The 27,854-nt window shown below is 36.4% G+C and overlaps 1 protein-coding gene across 4 annotated transcripts in view; it reads right to left on the bottom strand.

The window, feature by feature from the left end:
• SCAF8 (SR-related CTD-associated factor 8) overlaps window positions 1–27,854 on the bottom strand; it is a 192,912-nt gene that overhangs the window by 146,114 nt on the left and 18,944 nt on the right. For 3 of the 4 annotated variants that reach the window (XM_014950665.1, XM_014950664.1, XM_014950662.1), the window contains exons 2-15: window positions 25,063–25,146; window positions 23,509–23,553; window positions 20,711–20,872; window positions 17,456–17,612; window positions 16,686–16,816; window positions 13,001–13,177; window positions 8,864–8,943; window positions 8,322–8,439; window positions 5,203–5,334; window positions 4,934–5,046; window positions 4,241–4,434; window positions 2,577–2,677; window positions 1,070–1,183; window positions 245–401 (exon numbers count right to left, since the gene is read on the bottom strand). In XM_014950665.1, the coding sequence (XP_014806151.1) occupies window positions 245–401; window positions 1,070–1,183; window positions 2,577–2,677; window positions 4,241–4,434; window positions 4,934–5,046; window positions 5,203–5,334; window positions 8,322–8,439; window positions 8,864–8,943; window positions 13,001–13,177; window positions 16,686–16,816; window positions 17,456–17,612; window positions 20,711–20,872; window positions 23,509–23,553; window positions 25,063–25,146 (1,765 nt within the window). The remainder of the gene's footprint in view (window positions 1–244; window positions 402–1,069; window positions 1,184–2,576; window positions 2,678–4,240; window positions 4,435–4,933; window positions 5,047–5,202; window positions 5,335–8,321; window positions 8,440–8,863; window positions 8,944–13,000; window positions 13,178–16,685; window positions 16,817–17,455; window positions 17,613–20,710; window positions 20,873–23,508; window positions 23,554–25,062; window positions 25,147–27,854) is intronic. The other variant, XM_014950666.1, reaches the window with a different exon arrangement.

Raw genomic sequence — 27,854 nt, 5'->3', positions numbered from 1 at the left:
CTTGCTTAAATTAATTCCCCCTTTGCCACTAATTCCTCATTATCATTATAATCAAATAGTTACTCATCTACAAAGAGAATCTAGATTTCATTATTAGTGCCACTTATGTTGTAAACAAGTAGCTAGTAAAATTTATGTACATTTAAAAGAGTATATATTACCTAAACAATAAACTTTCTGAGGATTTCCAATTACCAAAATAAACACATTTTCTAACTATTAGAATCATTGTTGGTGTCGGTACCTGTATTTACTGTTTCCTGGTCAATCATGCCACCTTCAGCAAAGCCCTCCAAGTCATCCAATTTTACTTTCTCCCAAGGAATATATGAAACTCCCAGATCCACATCCCAGAATTGCTTGTATTCTGTTTTCACACCTTTATTCAAAGCCCAGGCAATCTGAAAATAGAACACAACCAGATAATCTGGTTAAATCATATAACCTGCGAACAGAATATTTCAGATAATTTCGTTCATGCTTCTGTCACCACAGATCAATCTTCAGTGTCTATTTATTAAAGTTTTAACAAGTTTTTAAATTTTAAATGAACCTGTAGGAAGTTTACTTGGCTTCTGCAACAGGTATGTGGAAGATTAGTTACATCAAAAAGCTTAAATTTGTTCTACATTAATTCTTACATATATATGGGGAAATTAAAAACACAGTATTTCAAGGGCTCATCGTAAAGCATCGAAGTAGAAAAAAACCACAGCACTGAATCATATACTTAATTATACAAGAATACTATCAAATTTAGTATTAAAAGATTCACATAGTCAGAAGCAGGACTTAGGTTGTTTATAGTATTGTACTCTTATCATTAGCACGTACACAAAATGTTCTCCAAGAATTTCCTAAGTATCAAGTTGTAATTTCACTTTACTGTCTTCCATATCACCTATCAAAAGCTGCATTTTACACAGAGAGGAGAGAAAACAATTTACACCTTATTGCCTTCTTCTCCATATCACACATTTGAATGAACAGCTGCTAAATGACAAATCATCATATTAAAACTGTGCTTTATTTAAAATGGACTGCACCCTTACAGTAAAAATCAACTCACCTTAATAATTTTAGATCCAATTTTATAGGACCCAGAACTCAGTTTCTGAAGAGCACGATATGCATCTTGTCTATGAACCATACAGACATAGGCACAACCTCTTGGGGGAATCATCTATGGAAGAAAAGGAATGGTCTTACAAGGTAGGAAAATCAGTATTTCATATTATGTAACTACACAAAGTGAATACTAAAAAAGGAAAAGCTTATGCTGTAAGTGTTTGTTACCTTAATCAGCAATATTAACAATTTTGAAGATCAGCAAAACTTAAAAGACTGATAGTGGTAGGGTACTTCAGTTATAACATTTTCAAGAAGCAGCACAAGCTGAAGAATGGGGGGCTAAAAACAACACAAAAGATTTGACAACATGGAGCAGGCAAGAACTGGGCTACCCCATGGCAACTTCAGCAAAGCAAAAAAGAGGGGCAAACTAGCGATTAAAAGTATCTTGCATTTTTAAAGGGTAGAGCCCTCATTCCTGAAGCGTGATTTCCACTACCTTTGATGTTTTATTTAGGCAAGAAAAGTATGAAGAGGCATGTAATCTCTGAAAGTCTGCAAGTCATGTATGACAACTGCTTATTTTAGTTTTGGTGAAAAATACAGGTGTGCTTTTACGTTGTTTAGGAGCACACAATAATATAATAAACAAAAATATTTAAGATGACAGACTTTAATGCAGTCCTTATAAAAATACGTTTAAGATATACAACAGTGTTATCCTAAGTACTTAAAGCTTTGTGGAATGCATAAGATCAACTATTTACAATATGGTTTGCCTCTGAAATGTAACAGGCACTGGGACATTATGGTTGTTACATTACTTTCCTTGGAAGTTTCTCAATTGCTAGACCCTACAAATCAAAAGGAGTCTTAAATAACAGGCAATGGGGCTTTTTTGACTTGTGAAGCTTTTTAAAAGACTGTAATGCCACAGAAACTATTCCTTATTAATATTTTAATATATTAATGTAATAGGAAAAACTATTATCTGAAATTAATGAAATTGCATGAGAAACTTTAAAATTGCTGAGGCAAGAGACAAAAATCTAAATTTCTCTGATGTAGATATGTTATTTTAGGAGAAAAATACTTTCTCTTGAAGCTGAATTAGAGGCAACACTGAAGTACAACTCTAAACGTCTAAATCTACATTACTATAAAACACAAGAAACGTATCTCCTAATTATAAGCATCTTTTTAATTGTCACATTTTAAACATGTTTACAGTACAATTTCTTTTCTCCTAAATGTTTCACCCACACTGATTCCACTTCAGGAACCCTCTGTATGGAATGTAACCAAGAAGAAAACAGAAACATATTGGTTTGTGTTCATTGCTAAGGACAAACGATACCTGCCCTGTGCCACATGACAAAAAGAGAAATTATGTTAACTTTTTATTTGTTAAGAACCTTAAGCTGCTAAAAAGAATCCAGAGGCATATGCACATTTAAATTTCCAGTCTGTAATCCCTGAAAACGCATGATAACATGCTTACTTACATTTATTGACTCTATTTGTCCAAATTCTTCAAACAAGTTAGTTAAATCTTGCTGTGTAGCCTTCTTGTCTACTTGACCTACCCAAAGAGTAGTACTGCAAACTGTCAAGAGAAACATTCACTTCAATCAAAATACTAGAATGTTAGCTTATAAAGTACTCTATTGCATGGATATAAAAGGCTTTACAGTGACATAGAAGTCACTGATCAAAAAGCAAGAGTAGTAAATCTAATACCATACAGAGATTAAGTATATTAACAAAAAAGTTAAAGGGTTAAAAGTCATTAAACAGATATTCAGTACAAGTGTTCATACTTGTTGTTTCATTTTCTTTTAAACAAAACAGTGGTTTTAAAAGAAATGAAAAAATAAAATTCAGTGGATTATTAGCTAAGGTAAACTGCAGTAAAAATTACTTAAGAAAAAAAAAATCATTTCCATTCCATGTTCCATAAAAAGATGCCTCTAGTATTTAAAGTCAGTTTTAATGAGGTAAGACTAAGTTCCAACTGGCTAGCTGTGTATTACAGAAGGAACTTAACTGCACTATTATCCACTGCATTTTCACCTGAAAGAAACAGACACTGTATTTTTACTTCACCTCAGGGAACATCCCAGAAAGACAAACTTGGCTGAGGCCCACCACTGAGCTGAAGATGTCCAAGATACTTCGTACTATTGTCAATTCCACCACAAGCCCAGGTCCCTGCAATTTGTCTCCCAAATGCCTGCCCCTGTCCCCCTTGCCAAATATAAACACTTACTGACATGTCAACGAAAACTTCCTACTCCCGTTTGTACATGGTTTCAATTCCTTTGCCTCCCAAATACTGCCTGGTCTGTGTGTGCAAACCTTGACAAACTCATACTAGTTATTTCCACTTAACACAGGGTGATGTAAATCAGCAAGAGATTGGTGGTTTTCCTCAAATATCTTGATACCCTGAGTAATCCACCCAGGATCCTAAATGATCTAAAGCAGAAGAAAACCAGAAATTGACTTGTTTCACATTGCTACCTGCTTTGGCTCTCTGTTCCTGTGAAAAGCTATTTACAAAGCACTCTAAAGGTTTAACAAAACCTGCCTCTAAGACATTCAGCATAGCATCCAGCATAGCATCCAAAGTGTATACCACATACTTAAATGTCTTATCAGCGTAGCAATCTTCAGATCAAGCGCTGATTGTCTTTCAAAAGCCCCCACAGAAGACAGCGTTAAAGAGAAAGCAGATTGCGCACTCTAAAGGTTTAACAAAACCTGCCTCTAAGACATTCAGTACAGCATCCAAAGCGTATACCACATACTTAAATGCCTTATCAGCGTAGCAATTTTCAGATCAAGCGCTGATTGTCTTTTTTGAAAGACAATCCCCCATAGAAGACAGCATTAAAGAGAAAGCAGACTGTAACTTAGGGACAGCCCTTGCAAGTCTCTGTTCAGAAGTAAAATCATCAGCAGAACAGTAGGATACTTGCTTTCCTCCAAAATAAAATGATGCATCTGTCTAAGTTGCAAGAAACATCAGAAACAAAACTTATAAAAAGGAAAACGGTTACTGTATTTTGTAACAGTACTCAACCTAAATCTTGTTCTTTCACTGAAAAACAAAGCCTTTTTTCCCTTTAATACCACATTATTAAAAGAGTAAGCAGCTGCCACTTACCACTTAGTGTTTTTGACCGTATAGGAGGCAGTCCCTTCTTCTGACGTTCTTTTTCCCTTTCCCTTGCCCTTCTTTCACTGGAATAGGACCGAGATGACTTTCTCTTCCTTTCTCTTGATCTTGAGCGTGAACGTTTTCTGTGTTTACGCTTCCGAGAACCGGACCGTGATCTAGACCTTCTTTTTCTTGGTGACCTACAAAATACTTAATTTCAGTCTGCTGAGTTAAGAAAAAAAATGAAAGTATTCTCATTTAGTTGCCTTTAGCTACAAACTTTAAGCATGATACAGGCATTTCCATTATATTCACTCAAACTGCTTCAGGAAATAAACCTAATGCCATGAGTGCGAGAAATAGAACATACACCTTGAGCTTAAAACAAAACAAAATACATTCAAAATATTTCATAACAGCATCAATTTTTCTGGTATAGAAAACCTGTCCAGCTGGTCAGTGTTAGTAATTTTTATTACCTGAACAGATCTTAAAAAATTGAAGTAAACCACAGATATGCCAAATTAACTGTCATACAGAAAGTCTGCATCTGACACACAGGTATTAAATTAACACTTTTTTCATTGCCAAAATTTGCTCATGCCAATTTTGGAAAATACTGAATTGAGAATGGTAATCACAAATGGCAACTTTGTTTCAGAAAACCTCCATTTACTTAATACAAGTTAATTATGAAACCTTGAACGGGATCTTGAACGAGTTCTTGATCTCGAACGAACAGCTGATTTCTTTTCTTCTTGTTCAAAAATCTCTTCTTCAGGAACATCCTGTCCTTCATCTATATCCATGTCCTGAGGTCAGACATAACAGATGTTCAGTAACACGTAATAAATATACTCACAATATATATGACTATGTGAAAGCATACATCAGTATTACTCATTTTGAAATCATCTTAGTATGTGTTTTCCTTTCAACGCCTGTAATCAAATTTAAAATAGTTTTACCTGTTGTTGAATATCCATTGAATCATCTACGTTTGTTTCCACTTCTAAAAACTGCTGTTGACTACTCCCCTGTGATGGTGATGCAGAGTGCTCTGAACCAAAATTTCCTTCTTGATTCTCCTCAGGGCTTGCCTAAGTAATAAATAATAATATATTGTAAAAAGCCTCTTAATTCAAAATGCTCACTGTGTCAAAATGTAATACTACATGAAAGAATTAAAGTATATTTGAAAATCTGTCACGTTTCTCTTATTTTCCTATTTCCCATTAATGTGAAAGCTGAACTGGATGTCACTGTTCCTTTTCCTGTATCATCCTTAAATACAGAAGTATGAAACAATTCATATTCCTGACTACAAAAAACAATTACTATCTATTTGCTGAATCAAAAAAACAAAGTAAACTATTTGTTTCTTCATTTGGCTGGCTTCAAAACAAAAAATCACAGGACAAACGATAGTGATGGTGGCCATATGTAAAATGATACTGAAAAATACCCATTGTCACGCATGCACATGCATTAATAAATTATATTTTGTTATTAATGTAATTAAAATATTTGCAATACCAACTGAACTAGTTAATTGTAATTTTCTTATCTCCAAACTTTCTTACAGTGCATGATTTCAGACAAGTAACTACTACAAGGTAAGACAGGGTGTTGTGTCGTTTCTGTTGGCAAGTCAATTACAACAGAACTAACAAAACAAACAGTTCTGAAAAAAAACACTAACATTTAAAAATGTAAAATATTAAATTCACTGTTGCTTTTCTAGAGAAAAAAAACTATAATGGCCTGTACACTGAGCTGAGAAGTAGAGATTTGGAATAAATATCTGTAAGATACAAAAGAAATTAAAAAAATACAGATACTCAGAAATGCTGTCAAAACAATTTTGCAAAGTAATTTTAAACCTATAATCCAATATTGCAGGTAAACATTTCAGTGATTCTCATTACATTTTCACCTAAATTAAACAAATGCTAGGTATTCTACCTGCCAGGAGAATGGCAGAAATGTAGCAGAATGACATGTAGTACCAAGGGGGTTTTTTTTGTTTTATCTTTATATTTTTAAACAGCTTATAATGACAGTTTTTAGAAAAATAAACATTTCTACTACAATTCGGTTAATGCACTTGCCTTCCATCATTATCTGTTTTGTCTCATTTTCCTTATATTTAATTATTCTTCAACAATTTGTTTCTTGGTATCAACTCCTGCATTTCCTGTTGCGCCTTCTGTCCCTGTCTTCTATCCTCCCCTCCTCAATCTCTCTCTCTCCTTGTAATCAGCTGCTGTTCTGGTTTCACCTGGGATAAAGTTAATTTTCTTTCTAGTGGCTGCTCTGTTTCAGATTTGGTATGAAAGGAATGTCAGTAACGCATATTGTTTCAGTTGTTGCCAGGTGATGTTTATATTAGTCACGGAATTTTTTCAGCTTCCAACAGAAACTGAGAAGGAGCACAGACAGGACAACCTGGGCAATGAAATATTCCACAAGGTTTTCTTCCTTTCCCCTCCTTTTCTCCCTCTTCTCCCTGACCTTGGGAGGGGAGGGAGAAGGAGACAGAGAATTGAGCGAGCGGCTGTGTGGTCCTAGCTGGGGTCAAACCACAACAGATGCTTAATAATTTTGTTTTGTGCTTTATCTTTCCTTCTCTTTCCCTTAATCTTTCTCACTGATGCTTAAACATGGAATTCAAGAAAATCTTCCTCATAACACACTGCAGTCATTACAGAGGAGTTCCAGCAGAAGTTTGTATCTTTTAGCTGCTATCAAGGCAAAGATAAAACTTCCCCTCTGTTCTGGCTAGATAAGAAGCTGAGCAGACCTGAAGGGAAACAACTTCTGGTCTTGGAAGATCAAATAATAAGGGGTGAGTCATATGAACATTCTATCCATAAATGTACTGTAACTTAATTTCATACATGAAATTAACTTAAACTCTAATTTTGCTTACTGTACAGTAAGGTGGGCATTCAGCATTTTTATTTTCAAATTAGATAGTTACTTTTAGATATGTCACATCAAAAGCTCCTAAAACAGATCCACTCTTCCAAGTGATATTCCTTTACAACATCTTTCTGTGTAAAAATCCAGAAATTGCTAGATATCTGCGAACATCAAAAACTATTTAGTCTGTAGCTACGTTGTACAAACTTTTTCAGTTACCAAAATTAAATGAGAAATAAAACATAGTAAAATAAAGCAGTAGAATATGGAAATATCTAGTAAGAACTAAATTACTATTTTTCTAAACAACTGAAAACTCAAATTCAAAACTCAAATGATGTTCTTGATTGAAAGCTGAGTGACTACACCTCTGCACAGGTTAAACTAAAATCCCCAGTATGTTTGTTAAGTTTGCGGTCCCTTAGATTTTATCTCAACCTAAGATTTCTATCTTACTGTGAAACTAACAACCAAATACTTCACAGAAAGTCCACTTTACATTTGGTCAGTATCAGGACAGAATAAACAACCTCAGAAGAAACAAGCCAATTTACTTCAATGGAGAGAAGACAGAACCCAATTCACACAGTGAAGAAGGAATCTTGGGTTGTCTCTGGCATCAGTTCCTAAAAAATCATTTATCAGGAAATATATGACTATTCTTTAGCTCAGATTCTTCAACAGAATAAAACACTTATTGGCCAAGACTTAAAGCTTGGCAGGTGAAATTAGTTATCTGCAATCTCAGCTCTGTCCTCTTGGTGGTTCTGCAGCAGCAGCTTGCACACTGCTCTATTTTCACAGCCAGGAGCACTCACTTCAGTGCTCACCTTCTTCTTTTTGACTGCAGGGAAAAAGCTTTTTTACCATATAACGAGCTGAAGAGCACAGTCAGTTTGTAACTCAGGTAAAGGGTACTCTATCTTAACAGAAGCAAAATGAGCAAAATGTATACCCCACACATCTGAATGTATTTTTTTTTCTACTTTCAGCACTTTCTTCCACTTATTCCACTTACTCTGCAATCTTCTGTTAGATGATCAGCTAGTGACAGATTTCCATTGTAAGAGAAGTGTCAGTAACAAGACATTTTTTTGTCCTGGAGTATAAATCTGTTTATCAGTGGAGAATTCTTACAACAGCCACAAGATGGAGTTCTTACCTTTTGAGGCTGCTGTTGCTCCAGAAGCTGTTGTCTGAGATGTTCTAAATTTTGTTGCTGTAGCTGTTCAGCAAGTTGGTGAAAAAGTGAGTTGTTCACAGATTCTGGTACTAAAGGCCTAAAATGAAATAATTTAAATTAAAAAAAAATCGCAATAGTTTTTCTGTTGGTTTAACCAGTTGGAAACAGGTATTCACAATTGAGTTTCAAGTTTAACTGAAGTTGTAAAATAATGAAGACAATGTAACTGGTTCTAACTACTGTTATCATCGTTATCACATTCATGCTATGAACATAACTAGCAAAGCAAAGAACGGGCTAATTTTAAGATAAAGTTGTCACAACTTCTGGCACACAGACTTACATTACATATTTTTAAAAAGTATAGGTTTCGTTAATGTAGTAAAATGTCTTTTCTCTTTCTGCTGTTTCAGCACTTATGTGCTGAAACAAACAACATTTTCCTTACTATTTAATCCTAATATTCAACTAGCGTCAGGCAAATTTTAGTATTTTCCATAAGAAACAAAGCTTGATCTTACAGTTGGGAAGTAGGAGTTTCCTTTTTAGGCTCTTCATTTTGTTCAGATTCTTCTCCAAAGTCAAACCTGTCCATCAGCTTCTAGGAGAAAGCAAAATAAGCATTGAGTATACTCCTTTTATGTCCCTTTATGTATATTTACTTTTCAAAAGAAAAATGCTCTCATTTCTCGTATATTTACTTTTCAAAAGAAAAATGCTCTAATTTCTCAAAGTTTTTTTAGAAAAAAAAAAAAGTTTGGCAAATAACCTGAATAGAAAATTATATGTCATACTGCTACTGAACTCTTGAACTCATCAAATAAAAAAATTTCTCCATGGCTTTCTTGAGCTCTGGCTGCTGTGACAAGTACAGCCACATGTTCTTCAACCACCCTGGTATCTGTTGGAGGCACAACACAGCACGATAACTTCTTTCGCCAAGTGACAGAGGAGCCAACGATGAAAGGTGCTATTCTGGACCCTGTTCTCACCAACAAGGAGGGCCTGGTAGGGAATGTGAAACTCAAGGGAAGCCTTGGCTGCAGTGCCCATGGGATGGTGGAGTTCAAGGTGCTTTGGGAAGAGAGGAGGGAGCACTTTGGGAATAGAAGAGGGAGCACAGCAAGCTCACTACCCTGGACTTCAGAATAGCAAAATTTGGCCCCTTCAGGGATCTGCTTGTAGCTCACTACCCTGGACTTCAGAAGAGCAGAATCTGGCCCTTTCAGGGATCTGCTTGAGGGGAGTTGCTAAGCTACTACCCATCATATTTGAGAAGTTGTGGCAGTCCAGTGAAGTTTGCACTGACTGGAAATGGGGTCACATAACCCCCTTTTTCAAAAACATTATAAAGCTAGACCCAGGGAACTACAGACCAGTCAGCCTCACCTCTGTGCCCAGCAATGTCATGGAGCAGATCCTCCTGGAAACTACGCTAAGGAACATGGAAAATAAGGAGGTGATACATGACAGCCAAAATGGCTGCACTAAAGGCAAGTCATGCCAGACAAACGTGGTGGCCTTTTGCAACAGGGTTACAGCACTGGTGGATAAGAGAAGAGCAACTGACATCATCTACCTGGACTTGTGCAAGGCATCTGACACTGTCCCACATAACATCCTTGTCTCTGAAATGGAGAGAGAAGGATCTGACAGATGGACCACTCATTGGATAAGGAACTGGCTTATGGTCAATGGGTTATGTCCAAGTGGCAACCAGTGACAAGTGGCATTCCTCAGTGGTCAGTAAACTGGTGCTTGTTTAACATCTTTCTCAGTGACATGGACAGTTTGGGTTAAGTGGCAATAGGGAGTGTAGCAATAGGATGAGGGGTAACAGTTTTAAACTGAAAGAGGGGAGATTTAGACTAGATATTAGGAAGAAATTCTTTCCTGTGAGGGTGGTGAGACACTGGAACAGGTTGCCCAGAGAAACTGTGGATGCCCCATCCCTGGAGGTGTTCAAGGCCAGGCTGGATGGGGCTTTGAGCAACCTGGTCTGGTGGGAGGTGTCCCTGCCCATGGCAGGGGGGTTGGAACTAGATGATCTTTAAGGTCCCTTCCAACCCAAACCATTCTATGATTCTGTGATTTTTTCCACAGTAAGTATCAGTAAGTAAGCTAGTTTGGAGAAAGGCTTATATAAAGATTAATTTTATGTATTGGTACCTTTAATTAGAAGAAATTACTATGAGGCCAACTATTCAATCCTTTGGCAATCAACAAACTGCTCTGCTCATATCAAGAGAAGACATACAGCTTGATTACTTTACAAAGAATTACTGTATTTTTTCACACACACATGATTTAGACAACCTGAATTCTTTCAAATATACTGGCCCTTGAAAACAACTTCTCACATAGTCTGCAAAAATTCAAAGCAAGCAGCCATCATGTAAGTGGAATAAGCATCCAGAGGGGATAAAAAGAAAAAAAAAAAAAGTATCTGACAGGGAAAAAGAAAAACTAGAAAAACTTGGATAAATTTCCTGTTTCATCTGTAAAGACGTCTATGCTGTAGCTCTGCTAAACTAAAAAAATTTGTTTTTTTTATTAATTTTTAAACAGTCCAGAAGCATTTCAGCAGCATTTTACTTTCCTAAACACAGAACTAAAGAACAAGGTGAAGAAATACAACAAATGTTACTTGTCACTGAGATTATCTTTTTTCAGTAACTATTTATTGGCAGAGCAGTGCTACCAAACCCATGTCCATGCACCTTTACACCTTGGAAGTTTTCTGAAAAGCAGGATTAATACTGTACTACCAATGGCCATAATTTCTTCTCAAACCCTTGTTTCAGAAGAAAAAGCCAAGAGGGTAAGAACATATGGCAGTCATTTTGAAATACCAAGGCAAAAATGTCTCCACTAACATGCCATGACCATTCAGTAGCCCATTTTCTCTCTCAGGATGCCTTATTTATTCTCAGTTACTGGAGTCCAGCAAGAAGAACAAAGCATAAGCTAAGAGACTGATCAATCAAGAATTTTTAGAACTATTTTGTCAATGAAATAATCTAATATATACAAAAGCAGGACTGAATACATCTCTTAGAAAATGCAGCAGAAACAGACCATCAGGCTTATGTGAGATGCGATGCTAAAAACCAGAGTAACTTTCACCATATAGATCTAATCCATTTAAAGCATTTATCACACTCCACACCAATTTCTTCCACAATACTTACCTTCAAAGTTCCAGAAATCACAATCATGTACATTCACTCTGCTGACAAATTTCATGTCAACAAGACTCTTGAATACTATTACTGGCATAAACTAATTAAAGAGTATCAGGCTGAACTCACTCAAGGTATATAAACATCTCATCAGAATGTGAATTCCTTCAATCTGCTCCAGTTAAATTGTCCAACATTCAAGACAGCCACACCTACGAGTACACCTATCCATATAAATGCTGGAACTGAAGTCTGCGGAATAAACCACAATACAATGCCATATTCTTAATTACTTTTTGTAGCTAAATATTAAGGTGGTACCTATTAGCTGATGCATTCATTCCCTGTGATTACATGCTGCTCGAGTTGATGGTTACAGCTGTGATACAGCCCGAGTACAGGCCATTTCTTCCTGACTTATTTTTACAGCTGCATTACTTCCATTAGCAATGACAACTCCTTATTGTTTCAGAGATTTGAATTTAGCTGAACAAGTTTTAGAAATATAAGATAAATTGTCCTAAAACTTTATACTCAGCACTTGTCAAGTTTTGAGCAGCTAATTGCCTGAAAAAGAGATTATCTGGGTTAGGAAAAAAAAAAAAGCTTTTTTTGCTTCTCTGACTTATTATTTATTCATTCCAGGACAATCCTACAGAGATTATCTACTCACAAGCTGTTTCTTCCAAAGATAATGGAAGAAGTTCTTCCTTTTTTGTTCTTCTGATATTATACTACCACTGTAATTGCCAGTATGGTTATTGCTACCTGGCATCCAACTACATTAGTCTTCTTAAATTTCTGCATTGCTTGTTTTTTTTAAGATAGCCACGTAAATTGCAACACACAAAGTTTCTTCACCTACAGCATTTGTCTGTTTTTAACATTTTGACATCTTTTTTGTAGTGTCACATGACTAGTTTTAATGGCAGTCATAAACTTATTTCTTCACTCACTATCACTTTGTGGCTAAGATTAGAAATTCTTTTGGCTTTTATAATGTAAGAATATTACAAGCCCAATCACATTTTCCCCTTCTGGAAAAAGAGCCTATATAAATTTCTGCATGTTTCCCTTTCATTAACTTGTAAGAAATCATTTCCTACCTCAGATCTTAAACACAGGAAGAGGAAATACAAGACATGCTCCACTCTCACTCTTACAAAGGGTGAAGAAAAACATGTAACAGTGGCTTAACTTTGCTAAATCAAATCAATCTTCACACTCGATGACCCTTATGGGGTCCCTTCCAACGCAGAGATTCTATGAAATGCCATTTAGCCCTAAACTCATATAAACGTAATATTTTAATTTATACTATTTTCTCAACATTTTTTTAATTTTAAAGAGAGAGCACTTCATAGTATAGTCATATATTTTTAAAATCTCTCAAGTCGAACTGTGAAATCCGAAAGACTCACTCACATGTATTGAAACAATAAATACTTCTTCAAACTTCTATTATTCTACTTCTACCTTATTAAAAGAGACACTCTGTTCCAGTGGATTAAGGGTGTTAGCAGCAGCAGCTGCAGCTGTAAGTTGTGCTGTGAGGGCCTGCAACTGAACGACGAGACCAGCATCCAGGGCTTGAAGTAGTGAAGGCTGAGGTTTCTGCTGCTGTATCTGCAGTGTCTGTATCAACTGCTGAAGCTAAAAGAGAAAAGATAACAAACATATTAAACAAGAAAGAAAAAAATTAAAAGCTAAAACCAAGCTAGACTTTTCCCCTTCAAATTAGGAAAAAAGTCCTCAGGAATGCAGTATCAGCTATCCTATGGCTATTAGTTCATCTTAATTTGTTTTCATTTAGGGCAAATTTTGTTCCCACTTACTGGCTAATTTGTTTTCTGTGGCTGATAAGATATGCAGATGCTTCTTCCTCCTAACTTGCTCTTATAGGCTGCATGATGACCAGTCACCACTCAGGATTTCCTGCTTTCTAGGGTTCTCCCTCTCTTCTGTTTCTCCAGTTTGATTCCTTCTGACCTGAAAAAAATCTGTTAGCCTACTCCAGCTTCCTAAGGGCCCACCTGTATGTTCTAACATATCTGTATGTTCTAATGACATTTGTGTAGAGAAAATAACTGCACTGTTGCAAGCTCCACTTTAAGCTCATGCAACGTGCTTATGTGAGAACTTGCACTAGTGTCTCTGGATTAGTCAGAAGGAAAATCTCATGCTGAAACTCAGGTTTGAGCTGAGAGAATGCAATTTCCTTGCTACGTTAACAAAACATAAAAAGCAAATTATCCAGGAACTGGGAATGTACTTTTCCTTTGTGCAGTGGCACCAACTATGGGCTCTGTACAGCACTATCTTAGCATAAAAATTGCCTGGATGCAATGTTGTACCAGAAGCACAGCTCTGGGACAACAGACGTACAGCGACAACTAAGTATGTTACAGTAAAATCAAAGTATGACAAAATCAAAATCAAATCAAAAATGCCAAAGGTTTAAAAAGCCACTATTTAAAAATTTGAGACACTATTTGAGTGTCTCAAATATTTGAAAATATTTTGGGGGGGGGGGGGGGGGGGGGGGGGGGGCCCGGGGACACACTCGGGATACGATCCACGTCCCCCCGCTCCGGGGAGCGGGGGGGGGGGGGGGGAGATGGAGTGGTTTATTGGTTCATTTTTTTAAACAACTCCACTTGCAATGCAGGAAAGGTCAAGGGTTGTAGTGGAGTAAGTACTAAATATTGTCAGAGAAGGAACTTTCAAAAGTGCAGCGAATGGACCTGAGACATTTCATCAGAGTATATCGAGATACCCTAAGAGTTTCTTCCTTCAAATACAAAGAAGGAAAATAAAGAAAAATAGAATATCTTCTATGGTTTTTTTTAGAACAACTGTACAATCCAAATGCCTGCTGTATCTTGATACCCTTACTCCAACTTCCTATTTGTACATAATTCTTTAAAAGGAACTATTCCAATGAGGAAATAAAAGGCTTTTTCATGTGCAGATACATTCACCTGTTGAATATATATGTTCCCATAAAATTGTACAGATTTTACCTTAACACAAAAAGAAAAAATACTATTCCTATTAAAAGAAGCCTCCTAAAGTACCATGGAATCAGAGGGAGCAGATCTTTGACCATCCATGAGGTAAACCTCTGGAGTCTTACCTTTGGATATTTCTGGAAAAAAGGTTGAGTAAATCCAGGTAGTTCAAACTATGCGGACATAAGTCCCTGGTTACCTTTACATTCATATTTTAACTCCTCATGGTGTTCACCACTGAACTCTCATAGGGTTCAATCTCTCCCTTCTTATTAGGGCTCAGCAGAAACTCTGCATAAGCTGATTAGGTTTACCTTCCTTTCCTTAATGCATCAAAAATGTACGATCTCTTTTCAAGATTGTTTTAGAGTTACTTTCTGATAATGTGAAAAAAACTTCTCCTGTTCTTTAAAAGCAGTTATATAGACTCATTATACAGCAGAGCCTCTGAAAATGCTCCAATTACTGTTCTACCTCACCAAGAGCTTCCACTGATCACTGCAATAACAGGCAGAGCTGAAGAGCTCCCCTCTCCCTTCTTGGCCGATCCACAAAAGCTGAGCAAACATAGCTGGTCCACCTTATGCACTGCTCTGAGTAGGAAGGAATCAAACTGAGGAAGCAGAGAGGGAAGCCCTAGAGTGGGAAAATCCTGGGTGGTCACCATTCTTGTTCATTTCCACATCATTTTTGGTCACATCTTTCTTACTCTGCCCTCTCCTATGTCTAGACTCTTAATTTACCCACTCGCATCCTCATCCATAAAACACAATCTCAAGATGATCTCAAGAACTTTGGAGCTTGGCGATGGGGAGGTTGAGTGACTTGGAGAACAGGAAGAAAAGAGATGGACTGGATGGAAGCAAATGCTGCAGTTCATGTATCAAGCCTAGAGATCTGCGTGTGTGTATTTATTGTGTACCCAGTCTGTCCTCACACTTCTGCTTAAGACCATCTTTTCCCTCTCCCAAGATCCATACTCTTTCTCATTTTATCATTTTGAGCTAAATATCCTAATGTTGTTTCTTTGGGATCTGCTGTATTTAAAACTCTAATTCCCTTCTCATCTTCACAGTTTTTCAGGTTTGGTTGTTTTTTTTTTTTTCCAGAATACTATCTAGGTAATAATCTTTAAAATTACCTTCACATCCCTTCCTTGTTTATGAGCTATTTCACTATCTTTCCTTCCACATTTCACAAAGTATCCCACAAACTCATTTTACTCTGCTTTTAAATGACCCATCAATTTCTTTCAGCATAATCAGATGAAAATACTCCCTCTGCCTGACTTATAAACAATTACAGATGAGACTGCTTAGATGAACACTAGAAAATGGTGTTTTTGTAAAACAATCTCCCTAAGTAAAAGTTGTTACTGTCAGTATCAGTGCTTTGTAACAGTTCACTGGTGACTGTTTCTGATTCATATGCAGGGGTTTTTGTTTAGCACCCCAGCACATAAAACATCTTATTCCTCAGTCCAAACAAAAAATCATAATGCCAAAGTCATGCTGGTGTCAGAGTTCTAGTATAAACTGAAAAAATATGATCTACATTTTTACAGAAAGCCAACGTCTGTTATGTGGGTCAAGACGACAAGCGGTTCGATGCAGACTGCTTATCAAGCCACTTTTTTGGAGTTGAGTTTAGAAACTTGAGGAACACAGTCACTTCTATGACCTTATTTTTGAATGCTGCAAAATAAAAACTATATTTAGCCGATGGAAATATCTTCCAGAATGCATACATTCCCATTATATAATTCTGTAGAACGTTTAGCTTTTTTGGGGCATCCAGCAGAGAAATACGCTTAAATTGGCATTCTATTTTATACCTATATTCATGAAACCTTAAAGCTGCACTTGATTTAGCCATCTGCAGTATTTCAGAGAAAAGTATGTATTACAGACAATCTTATTTAAAGTCACATTCTGCAATACTTTCAAGGAACAGACAGGGTTGGTTACAAAAGGTAAGAGGAAGTTTTAGTTGACCTGGAACTTACTTGTGATGCATGGGATCATGGGATAGTTAAAATGAGTACTTGACACAAAAATAAGCAATACTCATGAAAGCAGTACTCCTTAAGTGTACCTTAAAGATGGAAAGTATCAAACAGTGGGTAGTGTAACTGTCTACAAAATACTTACCTGTTGGCCTTGAGGACTCTGTAAGATCTGTGCAACAGCAGCAAGGGTATCTGTATTAGCAATCTGAGATACCCAAGGGTCAGGTAAACTCTGCACCACATTAGCTGGAGTAACTGGAGTCACAGGTGTTCCTAAAAAAGAGAAAATGCAATATGCCAAAAATATTTTAACATACAGAATTATAAATGGTGTTAGAGAAGGGGAAAAAAAAAATAACCCTGCTCTTAATAAATACTGAGAAAGCACTGTATTAACATCAACTGAAATAATTTTTCTGACACACACACACAGAGCACACAGAAGTAATACAGACTCACATCAACATTGCTCAAGTAGCAGCATTATTTTGTGTAAGTGTAGCTCACAGCTCTTTCCATTATTAGCCTATGGAGACCACTAACAAAACCACTGACGAATGCAAAATAAAAAGGTTTCACACAGTAATCCAAACCATTCAGTGGAAACAATATATTCCAAATGATAATTGTTAGCCATCTACTCAGAAACGTGTGTTAGTCTGGAACTTACTGGACTTGCACTTTATGCCCAGGAAGAGCCTTAAGGATTCTACTAAAAATTCAACCTGCAGCAGTTGGATTCACTTGGATTGCTCATTATATCATTTTCCTGTTTCCCTGATCTAGATGCTGGCTATAATATATTTCTTTCTAGCATCCATTTGACTTGTCTGAAGGAAACCACTGAGATTTTTCACCATGTTAACAGCCAATATGCCAAAGTTGACACAAACGTAATCTGGTTTTGTTTACCTGGTGTATTGTTGCTCATAGCAGCTGTAGTGCTGGGCAAGACAGGGGTCACAACTGGAGGAGGAATTCCTGCTGCCATATCCAAGAGAGGCTGAATAATTTCACTCTTGAACACGTTATTCTTCTGCCATAAATTTAGCACTCTAACAATTTTACTCTAAAATGAAGAAAGGATAACAAAAGACCTTAGTCATGCTTATCTCTTTTGCTATTATCAATTATGGAATACTTAACTAACAAGCCCAATCTGCCTAGATTGTAGCACCTTTAGGTTTACAAACAGGAAGAACCATAAGAACAGTTATACTGGGTCACACCAAAGATGTCCATGCTATGAACCCAAGGCTTACCCTAGGTAACAGTGAAGACACACTATGCACATAGTGACAGTCTTCTCTCGAAATAAAATTAAATACATTAAAACAAAACAAAATAAATGTATCTGGCTCTTTTTTACCTTTACTCTTGGAAAATGGTACGGAAGGAAAATTATTTTAAGGAAGCCTCTTAAAGCGTTACTAATAATTTAAACAAGGAATTATCAGTCTCCTAAAGTTTTACAGTCAACACATATGAATGCAACTCTGATCTACCTATTAACCAAACATATTTATGTCTGCTGAAAAATGGGTATATACTAATCATATATACTAATCATAAATACTAGACTGCTAAGCACTTTTACCAGGAAAGTAGCTCAATATTTTGCAAGCTTTCTCAAAGTGAGGAATTTAAAAGTTTTAACTAGAACACAATTCTCTGCCTATTCAAATTACATAGTAATATTTAAAAATGTGGATATACAGGGAAAGAAAAATCAGAATTAACACTTCATACAATCCCATTAGATGTAACTCATTGTTCAGTTTGCACTTCTATTACATTTCTATTTCACTGTTTTGATCCGCTCCCAAATCTTTTTTCTAAGCTTCACTGCACTGAAAGGCAAGATTTTGCTTTGTTTTGAAATCTTGGAAAGAAATAGAAGCGATAGAAAAAGTAACCTTGCTTATTTGAAAAAAAAAAAAATTGTATTGTTAAGAGCAGAAAGTTCTTCATAGGATCTGGTGTTTGCTGTCATGAAAATGGTTTAATTATTAAAACTTTATAAAACATGAACATACAGTACTTAACTACAGCATTAAAAAAAAAAAAAGTCTGTCTGCCCAGAACTCCAAGAAGATACTTTAGTTTAATAGAGTGAAGTGCTGAATTTTCACTGCATGAAAGACACAATTTAGAGTTCCTTTAAGGATATCTCTGAAGGCTTCTGTTTGGTATGACAGTATGTGAGCCTTTCTGCTTTGAAAGTTTCCTTTATAAGGCAGTCATTGACAAGTCCATTAGATGCTCTACCTTTCCTCTTCTATCCAGAACAGGAACATAACACTATTTCTGTGCCTTAGTATCTATCTCCCCCTTGCACTTTCCATGGATGAGCCAGACAAAGGAATGAGTGGGCGGTTTTTCCCTACTTTAATGAAATGCTACTGTACTTCTGCTTGATTTTAAAACAAAACAAAACCCACGTTTGTTCACATAAAGATAACTGTTCTGTTTCTCTGTTATGCCTGTTAATCAGATTAAACATCAAAACACTAGAAAACAGGGACATATCTCGGTATCTTTGACAGAACAATTTGTTGCTGGGTCAGATACATGGTAACTATTTTCACAGCACAGAGTTTCCTGTAATACCTAATCCATATGCAACACAGCAGCAAGACTCAGATGGCAAAATACATTTTCCCTAACTGAGGTGAAAAATATCCTAAAAATGAACCTGATAGCAGCTTTGCAGCCCACAAACAGACTGTGTTTTACTATCCACCTTCACATCAAACACTTCTAATGCAATACATTAGTTGCCATGCATTGAAATATCATAGGATTAGAAGCACTATTTCTTACCCTACAATAAACTTACTGTATTTTTTTCAAGCCAGACACAAACTGAGTACTTGAGCCCATCCTTGTGCCTGCTCTCCTTCTTTAACAAGTCAGGCTATTTCTGTGTTAGTATATTTCCTAGAGTAGTAAGCTAAATGATCATACAAAACAAACTACCACTTCTTAACGAATACAATTAAATGAAGAAAAAAATAAGTTCACTATCATGCCGATATACATGTAAAACACTGTGGAATAGAAGCAGCACAAGCTGCTCCTACAGATAGCCTAAAACCCAGCTGGAAAAATGTCATTTAACTTAAATAACCTGTTCAGCAGCACCTCAGAAGTGAGTTGCAGAAGAGAAGGCAGACTTCCATAGCAGAGTTTTTCTAACCACTGAAAATATGCAGATCCTGCCTTACTTTCCTGCAGAGGTCCTAACTCCTCTAAAAAGGTAGGAATCCCAAGGCAGCTACAGGAGATATGCAATGGCTCAACCTGCCTTAATCACCTTATATAGATGCCTTGGATTTTTCAGATCTTTGGTTGAAAAATACAGCTGTAGGAATGCATTCAACTATTTGAAGAGTAACCTGTCCTTCTCGTCCTGCAGCGTCCTCTCTCACTTACTACTCCACTTAATAGCCCTATCACACACATTTATGTGGAGATAAAGCCCTTAGCGTTTCCCATCTTTTTGGAATTTTTCAATTCAATAAGAAGAAACTCTGGCTATTGTAAGATCAGTGACAAACACGGAGGAAGTTAAACTGCCTGTACTCTCTGCTATTTCCAGCCAACCTATTATAAAGATAATTTGGTAGCGATCTTGGCTACCGCGGTCCAAGGGAACGGGTGAACTATTGGGTCAAACTATTCAAGCTATGCCTTATTCAGCTGTTGGCTCATTCAGCATCAAAAGAAAGATAACTTCTAAGATACTTTGCTGTTTTTCTATTGCTCCTTCAGTCCAAAACACAATAGCTTGCACCGAAGATCCTGCTACCAACAAAGATATTTATTCCTTGACACCATACAAAACCTGCTTGCTCATTTTCTCACTGAAGAGAGGAAGAAGACAATAAAAGACTGACTACAACTCCCTGTCCCACCACATGCCCACTTAATTTTTTTTCCATCAAAATATACTAGCTCAAATCCATCCTGTCTTCCTGAAAGCCCTTCCAAAAGTCTAATTAATTTAACTGGATGTGTACACTTATACAAGCAAAATTAAAGAAATACATATAAATGTGTACGGCTATAATTAGATTCACTCTAGCAAGCAGAAAGTGAGATCAAAATCTTTATAGATAACATTCTAAAGATGGTTTTAAGTAGAAAAATCTGTAAGTGGTTTACCTTGTCATCCCCAGGACAACGGTACAAGTTCTGGAAAGTGCTGATGATGTTATTGCTGAATCTTGGAGCAAACACATCCTTTTCTTGTCCAAACTGATGCCGGGACTGTCTCACAATGGAGTCAATGACATACAGACCAGGTACCTTGTATTCTGGTTTGCACTACAAAGAATGGTAATTTAAAATATGCGTATGTGAAAAACAACAAAAACCACAAATGGCACAGTAAATATGAACAGTCCTCTCTAATTTTTAAATGCCTCGAAAAATGAAACTCTCTCAAAAAAACGCTAACCTTTAACGTTGAAATTATCACATCTATATGTATTCTGTAAATGTTTAAAATCCGTTTCCTACCACTAAAAACCTAACTTTTTAGAATCTCCCTATTAAAAATTAGCACATGAACCACATATCCTTTTTAAATGCACATTTCTATTTTAAAACAACAGCATAAAGCATGACCAAATTCTAAAAAGTACATTGGGAGGAAATGTGAATATAACTCAAAATATTTTTGTCTTCTTTATGATCAAAGTCATCATGAAAGTTAAAATTTGTACTTTATTTCACATCATTGTAATTAGTGTGTGGTATATCCTCACCCTGCCAGAACAAAAACATATTTGTGTGGACATCTGTTTGCTTGAGAATGTACCAGTGATACTTATTTTAGAACTCTGGAAAACTTGTATAATTTACAAATAGTATGGTATTTACAAAGCGTGTCTGTTAACTACAACACTAATTAGGTAATTTTACTTACTTAACAACTAAAGCTAAAATTTTTGTCTTTTAATTGCAAAGTAATTGCACCAGAATACTGTAACCAGTTTTAAGACAGAATGAGAAGTGGTACAAAAATATAATGAAGTCACCACCAGAATATCCTGTGACATGGATTCACTTTATGAATATGTGAATCCAAAATTTTTTTATTAATTAATTTTAAGACAGAATGAGAAGTGGTACAAAAATATAATGAAGTCACCACCAGAATATCCTGTGACATGGATTCACTTCATGAATATTGGTTTCACACACTTATCCCACAAGGTACTATGGAAAACATGGGAAAGCACAGCCCTTCCCTCTCTGCAACACACTGAATTCATGATCTCTAATTCAGTGCCAAACAAACTCTTCAGATTCTTAATTTTCTTAGAGCCTAGATACAAACTTTCTGTTTTGGAATGTGCTTATTTGCTAATATTTGCAACCTTGATGAAGCATTTATTTAGGCTCTAAACATGGTCCAGTGTATTTAAGTATGGCTTGCCATACGTAAATATTGTCACATGCAATTATTTTACCTGAAATTTCCATAACCTCATGAGATTAATTTTGAGGAAAGGAAATATTGGAGTCGTAAAGAATCAACACTAAACTAATTGAGATGGCACTGACATCACTCTGCACAAGTCTATGGCAGATTTTAATGGAAGATTCAGTAGTCTTGAGCTTTAACTTGAAGTGATTGCTTCCACAAAAATAATTCAATTATATTTCAAACATACAACTTAAGTGCCATAAATATCAAATGGCTACTTTTCATCTGCTTATCTCTGATTCTACTAGAATAAGAACTTACTATTTGATAGTTACTAGTAATTTGTGTGTTTCATTAAATCGTTCATGAAATGCTGAAAAGCACATAGAGCCCACCAAAGAGAAACACCTAATCCAGAGTGATCATTAATGAAGCTATCAATTACAAGAAACATCTGCCTTCTCTACCCAGCAATGAACAGTGCACAGCTCCCTTATCAAGCAGTACTGAGCACTGAAGACAAATGTGTCAAGATGACCCATGCTCTTAGTGGCTTGTGGAAGGGTTACCAACAACCAGTCCGATTCCTGACAAACCACCACTCCCTCCTTCAGGGGATGAATCTTCTCTCGTGCCTCTGAATACAGAATTGCCAGTCACAGCCACTGCAACTAAAAAGCAGTACTTGGAACTCGGGCAGTTCCAGATTAATTTCAGGAAATTAAACTGCAAAGTGCTACTGACCCAAGATGGGTAAGATGTACAACTGCTCTCAGCCTCCTATGTCTACCTGTAGTATTAAAGAGGGATAAGAGGATAGTGGTCCCTTTTCTTAGAAGTGTAAGGGTCAGAGGTGATGCCCAAAAAGACAACTACTTGACAAAGCACTAGCAGTGCTGGTAAAGTATGCTACTACTCTTTACAACTGCCATGAAACATACATATGACACATTTTCCACATAGGACTGATGTTCTAGTACCTAAATAATTCATTCATGAACTATTCTGACAGTTTAAAAACACCAGGCTGAAGCCAAACCCTGTTTAGACTGTCCAACCACTGCCAACAGGCACTGCAGCACACACTGGGCACCGAGGAATAGAAGGTAATGGAGGAGAGGTTACTGACACAGAGCAATCTACACTGCTTCATAAACTCAGCAACAGAAGAAAAATTGCATCCAACACTGCAATTCTTTTGCTGTCAACTGTTCACATGGGCTACAGTGACAGCCTCTTTCACATTAAATAAATACATCTAGAGGTAGTCCTAAAACAGTATCCACAGTCATTCAGATCAAAGTATATCATAACTACAAAATAAGGACAAAGTATTTGTCTTTCTGCATCATGGGTTATGATCGGATACTGATTACTAGCAGAAATTGAATGTGACTAAAAACTGAAATAAACTAACGTGTGATGAAAATATTAAACTGTATGTGTACCTAAAACCCAATGGTATTCAATACTCTGCAATCCAAAATGAGGAAATTTTTTTCAGTGCTCCCACCCGTGACTGACTTACCTTTTGAATGAATTTCTCAACACTCTGTACAACGTGCTTGTAGAACTGGAAAATAAAATAATATTTCAACTGAGCAAAAAACCTGAAGATGCACATACTTATTGAAGTCATGCAATATTGATAGTAAGACCAGAATTAGAAACTGGTTGATTAACCCACAATCCAGCACCTACAGCTGAGTATGCTGCCTTCCTTAACAGCATATAAAAAAGCTAATCTCACTTTTTCTTGCCATCTGAGGTTTTTTACACTCAATTTTTTTTAATAACATGCGCTTATTTAATGAGAACTAAGAGAATAATATATTTGTTCCTTCAAAAACAGATAGCTATTTCATTGTACACGACTGAAGATGTTAGCCTAAAGTTTCTAAGCAGAGGACTTCTCTGAATTTCATTTATTTTCCAAGTGTTCACTTTAATAACCTAAAAACATGAGTACAGGAAGACCTTGTAAGATCTACTGAATACTTTTTCCTTAAAATTGGCCTGTTTGTTGGTTTTTTTAACCTCACATATCATCACACTGGTTCTATATCATCTCAATAGCTGCTATACAAAAATTAAGTGTTATTATTGAAATAATAAGTGGAAGCAGGATTTCCAAGTTAAATGCATGATAAAACATTTTGGTATCATTTGTTTAATTTATAGAACCATTTACTACTTGTTTATGTTCAGTACAAATTTTTTAGCATTTTCACTATACTGCAACACATGGACTTTCATTTCCATCGACTCCTCTTATTTAAGAAAGCCGGTGAATTTCACTTTTCTGTCATCAAATTGCTCTCTCCAAATTACACAAAACACCAATATGGATTTTATTATCTGAAAACGTATTTGCATTCTCAGCAGAGGAATGCAGATATGAAGAGCTTAAGTTCACGGCTTTTTTGCTTTTATCCTATCCCTCTTTTTCACCTCTCCAGCTTTTACTGAGTTTCCATTTGTTTTACTGCTTAACATTAACGGCATCTTTATTTCCTTCATAATTTTTCAGTGCTGTTTTCTGCTGCTCCATTGCAGCTTGGAAATTAATTTTACTTTGTGGTAAGAGAAGTCTTTAATTAGTGCACTAATGCTAAAACTTAAGAACAATTTGTATCCCAGAAACATAAAAAATAAAGTCTATGAACAACATCCATGAAAGGGTATGCTAGGAACTTAAAAAAATGAAATAAAACTTAATCAATTATATGATCCAAAGGCACACATATCTTACATTTTTTTGGAGAGAGGCAAGAGTGGAAAAGAGAATTGTAGCTTTATATTTATTCATCTGTTCTCTGGCAATGTCCTTTTTAAACTGAGGAAAAAATCCCTGCAGAGTCAAGTTTCTCATGTATGACAACCAGCAAATGAATGTCACACAACAAATGAAGCCTTCTGCTGCTCTCCTGAAAATCCCACCACTACATTTGATCATAACTTGGAAATTGTACATACAACAAGGGAGGTAGAAAGTTGCAAAGCAAGTTCTTTAAGCTATTCAGTTATTTTGACAGAGATAAGAAATGGAAAGGAAGTGAAAAGAAGCTAGCCAATTTCTTACCTTTATCGCTTTGATTGCTGCCTTGGTGATCTGTGTCATTTTAGCTTTAGAAATGGGTGGCTTATAATCATTCAGCGAGTACAACTGCCAAAAAAAAAACAAAACCAAAAAACCCACAGTTACCAGAAATATATTCTGCACTTGTAAGCAGTATAAAAATACATTATTTTTCCACAAGAAAACACCACTTGTAATTTTCATCAGATTTTAAGTACTTATTAAATCAGTAAAGGCATCCCCAATTAAGAAAAAATGAAAAGCCCCAATAAAATATAGTGCGAGATCCAAAATGCTTAAAAGATAAGTTTTTCTTTGCAATGGTCACTATACACCTGGTTTTACTAGCACTAAATACAGCAGACACCTGCAGGTGAAGTTACCAAGGAAATAAATACAATGTGCAAATACAGTAGCTTCCATCAAGTTTTTCTTTCTAGGGCAAAAAAATTAGTATTCTTGGCTACCTTTACGAAAGCAAAACAGAAGCTTAATCAAATGCTTACTATATTCATCATCATATGCCTGCCAAACCAAATCTTTTTATTTTCCATTAAACAAAAAAATCCAGCCCAGTAAGAATGAGTATGTAGATATTCTGTCACTGAAAACAGCAGATTTGAAAAAAACCTATAGACTTCCTTCATTCACTGTGTTAACTCAGAGAAATAATATATCAGAAGTATTACAAATGCTTAAGCAGAAATCCAGCTGGGTTCCCAATTCTAAACACAGCTTTGTAACTTCATTATTATCTAACCACCAGAACAGCCACAGTTCACAGGCAGCAGAGTTTTGCAACATTTTTCTCCCAGGATGCAGTAATAACTATTCTTTTGATTAAGTACATCCATCACTTAGCAGAAGCAATCCAGCATGACAGATATTCATCAGAAATCTGCTCCACAGTGAGAACTGTACACAAACTAACTTCCTAGCTCTGACTGATAGGTGGGAATTGGAAACAACTCCTTCCTTCACACTCGGTCAGGACTCCATCATCCAAGGCTATTTCCTTGCTGTGAAAACCTCTGATTATTCACAATATATGGCTTTGAACAAAATGCTGCTCTTTTCTCCTTCGGCCCTAGGTGTTAACTGACAAGGGACTGTCTAGTATTTGCTGCTTTCGTACATAAAAAGACTAGATACAAAATACCAAACCAGTTTTAAGGATATTCTTGACTTAACTTACATTGTATTTTTGTTTACAGCGCACATTTTTAGAAGCACGTTAGCTCAATGATAGAGCCCTGATAATGAGAATGACCATCCATGGGTGATTTTTAATTTCCCTCCTAAAGACAGGAAGAATTGGAGTTTTTCCATAAAGCGGTCACTGAAACAGAAACAAAAGCAAGAGATCCCTCTCCTACTAGAGACCCTGAGCAATGCAATACATTGAACTAAATCAATATCCATACTGATATTAACAATATCTTTAACTTCCTAAGATTCACTCAACTTTTGGCAGACCGCTAGCTCAGAAAACATAATTCAGAATCGTTTACATTTAACAAAGTAAAATGTAACCGTAAACAAGATCCCACAGTGGAAAGGATTTGTCAATCTCAAATACAGGTCACCCTCCCCAAAATTGGTTATAATAATTTATCTCTCTGAAGCTAACAAGTAGATATTCTTCAGTTGTATTTGGCATCCAAAAGACAAAGATTTCTTCTCCCTGCAAACATAAGATGCTTTTTTCTATCCTTTCCTGTCCAAAGTAGTTTTAACTAAAACTTTGTATAGCTATCAAAAGACAAACTGAAAAAAAAAATTGGTTTGTGCAAGCCTAAGTATCTGTTTTCTCAGCTTGAAAGTATTTCCATTAGAACAGTGTAATTCTAACCAGCTTACAACTAGACACCACTCTTAAAACAACGGTTACTGCTTCTCACTAATGCTAATTGCTCTTGCAAAATATTCTGAATTACTTACGTGCTTCATATACAACAAAAAGCAATGCGTTTCTAGAATTCAAATATATAAATGCGCTTCACCACCACAGGGGAAAGGAGAAAAGAGGCAGAAAATCAAGAGTCTCAAATCGGTTTCTTTTCTGTTTTATACTCATGTTTCAGTGCTCAACTGCCAGTTACTCGCAGGTTATTTACCAGACTGTGGGTCACTCATCCTGCTACTGACTTGGCTGGATGATGGGCAACTACAGCTAAACTACTTCTGGGGCCACTACAGTCCCAGAAACATTTTGTTTACATTCAGGCAGTGCCTTCACAGAGTCAGTTGGGGTATTGCCAGTCAGGGCTCTCAAAACCCAAAAAACTAGTAAAAGCAATTCACAAATACGTAAGTAAAGACGAAATTAGCCTAAATTCAAGAAGAAAATGATACCAGAAGAGTACTCCAGACTGCTCTCAATCCATTCATCACACAATCTGTACTGATGCTGGTGACTGCCCTGACCCAGCTGCAGGAGGATCTTGCACTTGGCCTTGTTGAACTTCATGCAGTTCACATTGGCCTTCTCTTGGTGCCTGTCAGGGTTCCTCTGGATGGCATCCCTTCCTGCCAGCGTTATCAACTGCACCACTCGGCTTGGTGCCATCAGCTCAATCCCACTAATTCATTACTAAAGATATGAAATAGTATTGGTCCCATTATGGACCCCTGAGGGTCCCACTTGTTACTAATCTCCATTTGGACACTGAGCCATTAACTGCTACTCTCTGGATGCTGCCATCCAGCCAAATCCTTATCATGGAACAGTCCAGCCAACAAACCCACTTACCCCACTGCTAGGCTGGCTAGAGAACCAAGACTTGGTTGCCTCT

Source organism: Calidris pugnax, unplaced genomic scaffold, assembly GCF_001431845.1.
Source record: "Calidris pugnax isolate Ruff unplaced genomic scaffold, ASM143184v1 scaffold24, whole genome shotgun sequence".
Classification (NCBI taxonomy): domain Eukaryota; kingdom Metazoa; phylum Chordata; class Aves; order Charadriiformes; family Scolopacidae; genus Calidris; species Calidris pugnax.
The sequence above is the reverse complement of the archived record's forward strand: the minus strand, read 5'-3'. Positions and strand labels throughout refer to the sequence as shown.